Here is a 10,560-nt window from a genome sequence, read left to right on the forward strand (position 1 = left end):
ACACACACACACACACACACACACACACACATCAGTACCATGGACACCCACATGATATTTATTGGACTAAATAAGTTTGTTTTCAGTCTATTAAACTAAACATATATAGCCTTGTTGATTTGATGATGTTTAAACGTTTAAGTTGAAATGGTGCTGGAATAGTGGAGGCAGTGCTCCTGTTGTCTTTATGCTGACTTGCAGTAAGTAGTTGTTTAGTAAACTGTCAAACATTAACTTGCTTGACCATGTTGCAGGTCATATAACTGTTTTTACATGCAATATTTGCTTTGTGGACTTCACCAGACAGATGTTGCTCTCTGGTTTTGTGATGAAACAAACAAATGTGTAGTTGAATTTATTCTGCCACTGTGTGCCTGTCGTCTTTTTGTGACAGCCTTATTGTATGGCGTGTGAACGAATGTGTTATAGAGCAAACAAGGCAAATAGGTTGTAATATGACTTTTTTACTGGCTTTGCTTGGTTTCTCCAGTGATTTTACCCACGTACCTACCGCTACTTGATGCAATGAGCGAATGAATTAGTAGTCAACGCTTTGCAGTTGTGTGTCCTGATATTCAGGCTGATTTGCTCATGTATTATTTTGTATATAAACTCAGCAAAAAAAGAAACGTCCCTTTTTCAGGACCCTGTCTTTCAAAGATAATTCATAAAAATCCAAATAACTTCACAGATCTTCATTGTAAAGGGTTTAAACACTGTTTACCATGCTTGTTCAGTGAACCATAAATAATTACTGAACATGCACCTGTGGAACGGTCGTTAAGACACTAACAGCTTACAGACGGTAGGCAATTAAGGTCACAGTTTTGAAAACTTAGGACACTAAAGAGGCCTTTCTACTGACTCTGAAAAACACCAAAAGAAGATGCCCAGGGTCCCTGCTCATCTGCGTGAACGTGCCTTAGGCATGCTACAAAGAGGCATGAGGACTGCAGATGTGGCCAGGGCAATAAATTGCAATGTCTGTATTCTGAGACGCCTAAGACAGCGCTACAGGGAGACAGGATGGACAGCTGATCGTCCTCGCAGTGGCAGACCAATATGTAACAACACCTGCACAGGATCGGTACATCCGAACATCACACCTGCGGGACAGGTACAAGATGGCAACAACAACTGCCCGAGTTACACCAGGAACGCACAATCCCTCCATCAGTGCTAAGACTTTCTGCAATAGGCTGAGAGAGCCTGGACTGAGGGCTTGTAGGCCTGTTGTAAGGCAGGTCCTCACCAGACATCACTGGCAACAACGTTGCCTATGGGCACAAACCCACCGTCGCTGGACCAGATAGGACTGGCAAAAAGTGCTCTTCACTGACGAGTTGTGGTTTTGTCTCACCTGGGGTGATGGTCGGATTCGCGTTTATCGTAGAAGGAATGAGCGTTACACTGAGGCCTGTACTCTGGAGCGGGATCGATTTGGAGGTGGAGGGTCCATCATGGTCTGGGGCGGTGTGTCACAGCATCATCGGACTGAGCTTGTTGTCATTGCAGGCAATCTCAACTCTGTGTGTTACATGGAAGACATCCTCCTCCCTCATGTGGTACCCTTCCTGCAGGCTCATCCTGACATGACCCCCCAGCATGACAATGCCACCAGCCATACTGCTCGTTCTGTGCATGATTTCCTGCAAGACAGGAATGTCAGTGTTCTGCCATGGCCAGCGAAGAGCCCGCATCTCTATCCCATTGAGCACGTCTGGGACCTGTTGGATCAGAGGGTGAGGGCTAGGGCCATCCCCCCCAGAAATGTCCGGGAACTTGCAGGTGCCTTGGTGGAATAGTGGGGTAACATCTCACAGCAAGAACTGGCAAATCTGGTGCAGTCCATGAGGAGGAGATGCACTGCAGTACTTAATGCAGCTGGTGGCCACACCAGATACTGACTGTTACTTTTGATTTTGACCCCCCCCCCCCCCCTTTTGTTCAGGGACACATTATTCAATTTCTGTTAGTCACATGTCTGTGGAACATGTTCAGTTTATGTCTCAGTTGTTGAATCTTGTTATGTTTATACAAATATTTACACATGTTAAGTTTGCTGAAAATAAACGCAGTTGACAGTGAGTTTATCTTCAGTAAATAGTGTATTGCACCATACTGGTCACCTACTTATTTAAAAAAAAAATACTAATAATTGCTCAATAGACAAAGAAATATATATTATTTAAAGAAATAGCATCCACACACGGGCCAGCTTCATCAATGTATTTTTCAATTTTAGGCTTTTCAAATACATTCCATTCTCCTTTCTCTTGTTGATATTATGGCTATATTCCCACTAATATTCCTTTGTAATTAAGGTTTTACATGTGTATTTTTCTTTCTATATTATACTAATAATAATAATCATGTTTAATTTGTGGAGCGCATTTTCCACACTCAATGCACATGTGCTTGTTAAAACATGTGTTAGTCTGTTAATACATTTGAAGTGCTTCAAAAATATAAACTACATATCATAATGTTAGAAAGTAGAATATAAACTAGATATAGGCTACTGTGGGTGGGGTACGCTAAATAATTACAACCGAATATGCTTAATTAAAAGAATAATGATAAAGGGAAAATAAATACACTAGGCAGATGATGCCCAGACCTTGTGTCTGAGCAGTACCAGAGAGAAATGACTCTCTGCTCCTCACTCCACACTCACCCCACTTACATGCTCTGGTTTTCAGAAGCAGCCATGCTTTAAGCTATCAAAGAACTGACCATGAATAATCATATCAATGGATGGAATCAGTGAATGAATGGCTGCAGCAAGCATTACACGGTCTGACAAGCTGCATAACAAATTAGGCTTAATTAGACAAAATAACAATTAAGTCATTCAAACAAGCGAAGTCGTTCAAATGACTTAGTATCTAATTTGAACAACTAAGGTAAAACATTTTTTTAAAGTAATTCAAATGATAATTCCAAGAGTCTACTTTTTTTATTTTCTTTGCCTTGGGCTTCAGGGCTTCTGTAGAACTTTGGTCATGCATTTATGAGGCTTCTGCTAGGAATTCCAGGCAGCAATAAATCTGACTGACTCACCACAGGAGTTTTGTCATCTTGCAGTTTCTCTCTCTCGCTCCCCCTCCTTCTCACACACTATTTTAGTTGCCTTGTCCATCCCCCTCAGTTCTCTTCTATATTCTCCTTCCCAGCCTTTCTTTCTGTGGTAATATGATTTCATTGAATTAACAAGCCATACAACGCCACATACCCAAGGAACACTCTGTCTTATGTTTTGCATGTGGCAGAAACTATTTTATCATTCTAATTCAATTGGTTTTGCATAACTAGACAGCAGTCTGGAGAGATTACATCCAAACGAAGGCATATGAATTTGAGTTATGACATGACATAAGCGATGGTGATACTGATTTGTCTCTGTTTGTAGGAGGTCATTGGAAAATCTGTGAAACAGGGTGTTTGTTTGCCTCTCTACACTGTGCCAGATAACAATTTTAGTGAATAAATTGTGTTTATTAATTTGTGGTATGTTTTATTTGTTTCATTTTATTGTTTCGATCTTTTCAGATCAGAAACTGTACTTCTGTCATTGAAAGACACAAACATCTTGTCATTTCTCATTTTACCAAAACACTCTCCTCAAGATGATAACGCAGTTCATGTATATTGCCAAGGTTATTATCATGATTATTGGTGTCCAGATACAATGATAAGAAGACCAATATGCAATATGTAGTGTTCTGCACGCCAGAGATTTCACCCTGCAAGATTTACCGACTGCGGAAGGGTACTGACCCATACGAGTACATCACAGCACTGCACCCTATTTTAATCTGGTTCAATCCCAATTTACTAGGTCTTTGTTTATGACTGAGCATGTGCTTTTTTTGTTTCACTGATTGTTTATCTTTTTATGTCTGTTGTCACAGACCTGTTCTCACTGGTCTCGTGGCGATAGATCTGAGTGACGTTCTCAGCCACAGTATTGATAATGATGCTGCAGGAGTCAGATGAGTGCATCACTTGTCTTCCTCTCTTTCATAGAATCCTACACTCTCAACAATGCAACCTCTAGCTGTACAGGCAAATTATGGGAACATGCATTGCATATTACTTGCTCTAATGATGATCTGCAATTGATTATTTGTTGTTTTTATTGGCGTTAATGACTATTATAGATCCATGATTTTTTTTTGCATGTCTGTGTGTTTAAGTTCTGACTGTGTGTACAGTTGCCAGGATGCTCGTTTCTATGACGATGAGACATTGACAGTGGTGCTGCGAGCATCAGAGGAGGAGGAGAGCAGGGGGCGTGTCCGGGCCCAGCTCCCTCTCGGCTCAGCTCTCAGCTGTGAGGAGGAGTTCCACGGGGACCCAAGTCTTAGTGTATGGTTGAAAAACCTTTTTCCCCTAACATACAAACCTAGCCCTATATTCCTAATTTGTAACTGTAACCTGCACCTCATCTCAAACCATTAATTATGTTCTACCTGATTACAGACTGGAACTCAAGACTTAGTGCCTTCAGAAAGTATTCATATCACTTGACTTATTCCACATTTTGTTGTGCTACAGGCTGAATTCAAAATGGATGAAATTGAGTTTCTCACACACAATACCCCATAATTATTTTAATTTTTTTTTCAAATGTATTGAAAAACTAAATACAGAAATGTAATTTACATATAGTGGCAAGAAAAAGTATGTGAACTCTTTGGAATTATCTGGATTTCTGCATAAATTGGTCATCAAATTAGATCTGATCTTCATCTTAGTCACAACAACAGACAAACTAAACTAATAACACAAATTATTGTATTTTTCTTGTCTATATTGAATACATCATTTAAACATTCACAGTGTAGGTTGGAAAAAGCATGTGAACCCCTAGGCTAATGACTTCTTCAAAAGCTAATTGGAGTCAGCTAACCTGGAGTCCAATCAATGAGATGAGATTGGAGATGTTGGTAAGAGTTGCCCTGCCCTATAAAAAACACTCACAAAATTTGAGTTTGCTATTCTCAAGAAGCATTGCCTGCTGTGAACCATGTCTCAAACAAAAGATATCTCAAAAGACCCAAGATTAAGAATTGTTGACTTGCGTAAAGCTGGAAAGGGTTTCAAAAGTATCTCTAAAAGCCTTGATGTTCATCAGTCCACGGTAAGACAATTTGTCTAAAAATTGAGAAAGTTCACCACTGTTGCTACTCTCCCTAGGAGTGGCCATCCTGCAAAGATGACTACAAGAGCACAGCGCAGAATGCTCAGTGAGGTTAAGAAGAATCCTAGTGTCAGCTAAAGACTTACAGAAATCTCTGGAACATGCTAACATCTCTGTTGACGAATCTACGATACGTAAAACACTAAACGAGAATGGTGTTCATGGGAGGACACCACGGAAGAAGCCACTGCTCTCCCAGAAAAACATTGCTACACGTCTCAAGTTTGCAAAAGAGCATCTGGATGTTCCAGTAGCAAAATATTCTGTGGACAGATGAAACTATAGTTGAGTTGTTTGGAAGGAACACACAACACTATGTGTGGAGAGAAAAAGGCACAGCACACCAACATCAACCTCATTCTAACTGTAAAGTATGGTGGCGGGAGCATCATGGTTTGGGGCTGCTTTGCTGCCTCAGGGCCTGGACAGCTTTCTATCAGACAGAAAAATGAATTCCCAAGTTTATCAAGACATTTTGCAGGAGAATGTAAGGCTATCTGTCCACCAATTGAAGTTCAACAGAAGTTGGCTGATGCAACAGGACAACGACCCAAAACACAGAAGTAAATCAACAACAGAATGGCTTCAACAGAAGAAAATACGCCTTCTGGAGTGGCCCAGTCAAAGTTCTGACCCGATTTGTGATGCTGTGGCATGATATCAAGAAAGCGGTTCACGCCAGACATCCCAAGAATATTGCTGAACTGAAACAGTTTTGTAAAGAGGAATGGTCCAAAATTCATCCTGACCGTTGTGCAGGTCTGATTCGCAACTACAGAAAACGTTTGGTTGAGGTTATTGCTGCCAAAAGAGGGTCAACCAGTTATTAAATCCAAGGGTTCATACTTTTCCACCCTGCTCTGTGAATGTTTACACAGTATGTTCAATAAAGACATGAAAATGTATAATTGTTTGTGTTATTAGTTTAAGCAGACTGTGTTTGTCTATTGTTGTGACTTAGATGAAGATCAGATCAAAATTTTATGACCAATTTATGCAGAAGTCCAGGTAATTCCAAAGGGTTCACATACTTTTTCTTGCCACTAAGTATTCACACCCCTGAGTCAATACTTTGTAGAAGCACCTTTGGTGGCAATTACAGCTGTGAGTCTTTTTGCGTAAGTCTAAGAGTTTTGCACATCTCAATTGTACAATATTTGCCCATTCTTTTTTACATACTTAAAGCTCTGTCAAGTTGATTGTTGATCATTGCTAGACAGCCGTTTTCAAGTCTTGCCATAGATTTTCACGCCGATTTAAGTCAAAACTGTAACTTGGCCACTCGGGAACATTCAATGTTGTCTTGGCAAGCAACTCCAGTAAAGATTTGGCCTTGTATTTTAGGTTATTGTCCTGCTGAAAGGTGAATTTGTCTCCTGAATTTGTCTGGAAAGCACACTGAACCAGATTTTCCTATAAGATTTTGCCTGTGCTCAGCTCTATTTTGTTTATTTTTATCCTAAAAAAACTCCCTAGTCCTTGCCAATGACAAGCATACCCATAACATGATGCAGCCACCACCATGCTTGTGGTACTCAGTGATGTTGGATTTGCCCCAAACATAATGCTTTGTATTCAGGACTAAGTTAATTTCTTTGCCATACTTTTTTTTGCAGTATTACTTAAGTAATACAGGCTGCATGTTTTGGAATATTTTTATTCTGTACAGGCTTCCTTTTCACTCATTTAAGTTAAACCCTCAGCGGTTTCCTTCCTCTCCAGCAACTGAGTTAGGAAGGATGCCACTATCTTTATAGTGACTGGGTGTATTGATACACCATCCAACGCTTAATTAATAACTTCACCATGCTCAAAGTGATATTCAGCTTTTCATTTTTTTTTTACCAATAGCTGCCCTTCTTTGCGCGGTCATTGAAAAACCTCCCTGGTCTTTGTGGTTAAATCTGTGCTTGAAATTCACTACTTTATTGAGGGACCTTAAAGATAGTTGTATTTGTGGGGTGAAGAGATGGGGTAGTTATTCAAAAGTAATGTTAACCACTATTATTGAACACACATGAGTCCTTGCAACTTATTATTCAATTTGTTGAGGACATTTTTACTCCTGAACTTATTTAGGGTTGCCATAACAAAGTGCTTGAATACTTATTGACTCAAGACATTTCAGCTTTTAATTTTCTATGAATTTCTAACATTTTCTACAAACAAAATTCCACTTTGACATTATGGGGTATTTTGTGTAGATCAGTGACACAATCTCAATCTAATCGATTTAAAATTCAGGCTGTAACAAAACAAAATGTGAAAAAGGTAAAGGGATGTGAATACTTTCTGAAGGAACTGTACATCTAAACACCAACTATCACCTTAACCTGTAATTCACTTATCTTCACTGTAGTCATCATGGGTCACCTGTTGACTGTGCCATCTGTATTCTCAGGTTAGACCAGCAGAGTGGTGCCATCCATGCACATGGGCTGGTACTGGAGAACCAGTGGAGAGACTTGAAGAACATGAAGGCCCAGTTTGGGGCTGTGAATTGGATCCGGAAAGTGGCCTGTGTGATAAGACAATGGAAAGGGGATTCCCTTACTAAGGCTTTAACAGGCTTGTTGTAGTTTGGTTTAGATGGTTCAGAATCTCTCGTTCCGAAGTTCCTTTCTGTTCTCTGTGTCCCAGCTGAGCTCCAACCTGCGGCACATCCGTGTGTTTGAGATGGATATGGAGGATGAAGAGCGGCCTGAGTTGCAGAACGCCAGCTCTGATCAGGATGGCCTGGAGGAGGAGCTGGCCAGCCAGGGGGAGGCTGAAGGAGGAGAGACTCGGGGCAGGGAGGGGATGCCCTCACTCTCATAGCAGCACCTCATCTAGGCAATATAACAATCGACAACACCAAACCCTATACTTTGGCAGTAATCAATCCCAGTTATGCCACCATTGTAAAGCCAATGACCCCCTAGTTGCACTTTTTTCCCCTAACAAAGTGGAAATAAACGTTTTGATAAGAAAACAATCTTCTGGTTGTTGTTTTGATTTGGTTGTTTCCTATGTCTGTAAGGCAAGTGAAGACTGGTCTCCAGATAGATAATGTAACATGGATCTGATCCTCACACAAATTCCTAGAGTACAGTCAAAATAATGTATTTTGGGGAGCACTAGACTTGACCACACCTTGCCCTTTTCGAATTCTGACTGTGGGATTTCCTTCCCCACTCGTCTAACATGTAAGGTAAACAATGTTGAATAAACTCCATTTGAACCTACTCTACCCTGTTGTTTGCTGATTTTTGTCCTTATTCAGGTAGCGATATGACACAAAATCCCCACGGGTAAGTGTTATTAACCTGACTTTCAGAACGCTGGTCTGTATATAGATCTAGCGGTTTGTATTTTCAATCTACTGAACAATAGCCGAGTGTACATACCGACCGGCGCTCTAAAAAGTCAGATAAATAATCATTTCCTGTGGATATTTGTCTTCAAATTTCGAAAGAGGACCAACTTCACATAAAGATTGTTCAAATGTAATTTTATTCAATATTCTGGCTTGGAAGGTATGGTCTTGCCTAATACATCAGACTGTGATACTAGCTTTCTGGTGGTACAGTCTGACATAAAGCAGTGTAAAAACGTGTCCACGTTTTTTCAGTGCTTTATGTCAAACTGTACCACCAAAAATATGGTATCATAGTATGATTTAGGCAAGACCATGTCTAACTAAGTTGGGGCTAGGTGGAACAAACTCCTGCAAGTACATTCTAGGTCCGTGACAAGTAACATATGAGCAACAGTTAGCTCGTGTTATTGTTTTTATTGACAAACCACCATACTTTTCATTGTACTGTATATGAGCTCACATGATAATATTCTATGCATTGCAGACAGTACTGTGGGGTATAATCGATACTGTAAACGCGCGCTTGGTTACGTGCTCGTTACCTATGTTTCACGTGGTGACGTTCCTAGCCTTGCCTGTATGTCTTTCACAGTTGGCGACAGGGATAGTAGAAATGTTTTCGACCCTGCCCGTGTGTACGAATATTTGGAGAAGATGACGATAAGCCCAATAACTTATTTGAACACCAAAGTCTCTTCAGTATAAACGTGATACTGCTTAGAGTGACTCACATATCGTGCCCTCCAGCCGAGAAAGAAGAAACGAAAAACTACATTGACACAGCGGCGGATTTTTGTGTGGCTGGGTAGCGCTAACGTTAGCTAGCTAACGTTAGCTAGCTATGGAGGATATTAACTCAAACATCAACGCGGACTTGGAGGTGCGCAAGCTGCAGGACTTGGTAAAGAAACTCGAACAGCAAAACGAGCAGCTCCGTAGTCGGTCTACTCTATTGTCTTCGTCTGGATCAGTGTCAGGAAACCATAGACCCCTTAGTGCTGGATATGACTCACCCCTGTCAGCCGCCTCGGCGGCGGGGCTGGCCGGGTTCCCTGGGGTGGGGTTCGGCGGAACGGGTGCCTATGGAGGGCTTTTGGAAAACTCCCGTTGTTTGAGCCCCAGACTGTCATATGATGGCATCAGTTTCAGGAGAGCATATGAGGGCGAGGGGGCATCGGCTGCCACCTCTTTCACTGGCATCAATTCGTACTTTACTGACGCAGGGGAAACACTGGGTTTTATGGATGAAGGGGAAAATTCAATCTTGGATGAAGTAGACATCCTCGATCTTGAAGACATGGATTGTCTGAACGAAGATGAAGACAGCTGGTGAGTGATACACCATCTGTAATTCAAGTAGCCTGAGGGTTTTTCGAACAACGAGAACATAACAGTACGCCCTAATGCATTTAGCTAGTCAACCAGTGTGCCTATCATGCGCCCATATGTGACAGCTCCACAGCCGAGCGCAGCTGTTCCAGACATTATCAACGATGACAAACCCTTGGGGAGGGAAATAATCCTCGCTGAAATTGCGCCATAGGAATGCACAGGACGGCCATGTTCTCAATACAATAGCTTGCCACAGACAGAGGTCATCACACACCGCAGACCGATTGTCTGCCATTCGTTCTTGATTACTGAGTGGATGGAATTAAATCCGAATGGAAATTGGATCACGTGTGGGGACTGTCAAACCACCTGCACTTGTCACATTACATCCTGATCAATATTGTATCAGTAGAACTTGGCATTCATTGTTCTGTGGTTGCTGCTGTGCTTGGACTTATCACACCCCTTTACTATTAGGCCTTAGTCATAATGTTTGCATTTTAGTGGTCTTGTTTACTCAGTCAAATGATGTACCATAAAAGCTAGTTGTTAGTTAACTATGTTAATTAACAGTAGGCCTACAGTATTGTGCCTCCAGGATAAGGGAAGCACTGTTCGTATGGTGGCCATTTGCACTATTTTGGTAATATAGCAGAAGGCTGTC

The 10,560-nt window shown here is 41.3% G+C and overlaps 1 protein-coding gene and 1 pseudogene across 5 annotated transcripts in view; both read left to right on the plus strand.

Moving 5' to 3' along the window:
- Positions 1 to 8,177, plus strand: part of LOC115188986 (anaphase-promoting complex subunit 4-like) — a 17,578-nt pseudogene extending 9,401 nt beyond the window's left edge.
- A 957-nt stretch (positions 8,178 to 9,134) lies between these two features.
- Positions 9,135 to 10,560, plus strand: part of LOC115188985 (SLAIN motif-containing protein 2) — a 20,016-nt gene continuing 18,590 nt past the window's right edge. For 4 of the 5 annotated variants that reach the window (XM_029747793.1, XM_029747794.1, XM_029747796.1 and 1 more), the window contains exon 1: positions 9,406 to 9,893. In XM_029747793.1, coding sequence (XP_029603653.1) covers positions 9,406 to 9,893 — 488 coding nt within the window. Of the gene's footprint in view, positions 9,894 to 10,560 lie in introns of all 5 variants that reach the window. The other variant, XM_029747792.1, reaches the window with a different exon arrangement.

The sequence above is a fragment of the Salmo trutta genome, unplaced genomic scaffold, assembly GCF_901001165.1.
Source record: "Salmo trutta unplaced genomic scaffold, fSalTru1.1, whole genome shotgun sequence".
NCBI lineage: Eukaryota > Metazoa > Chordata > Actinopteri > Salmoniformes > Salmonidae > Salmo > Salmo trutta.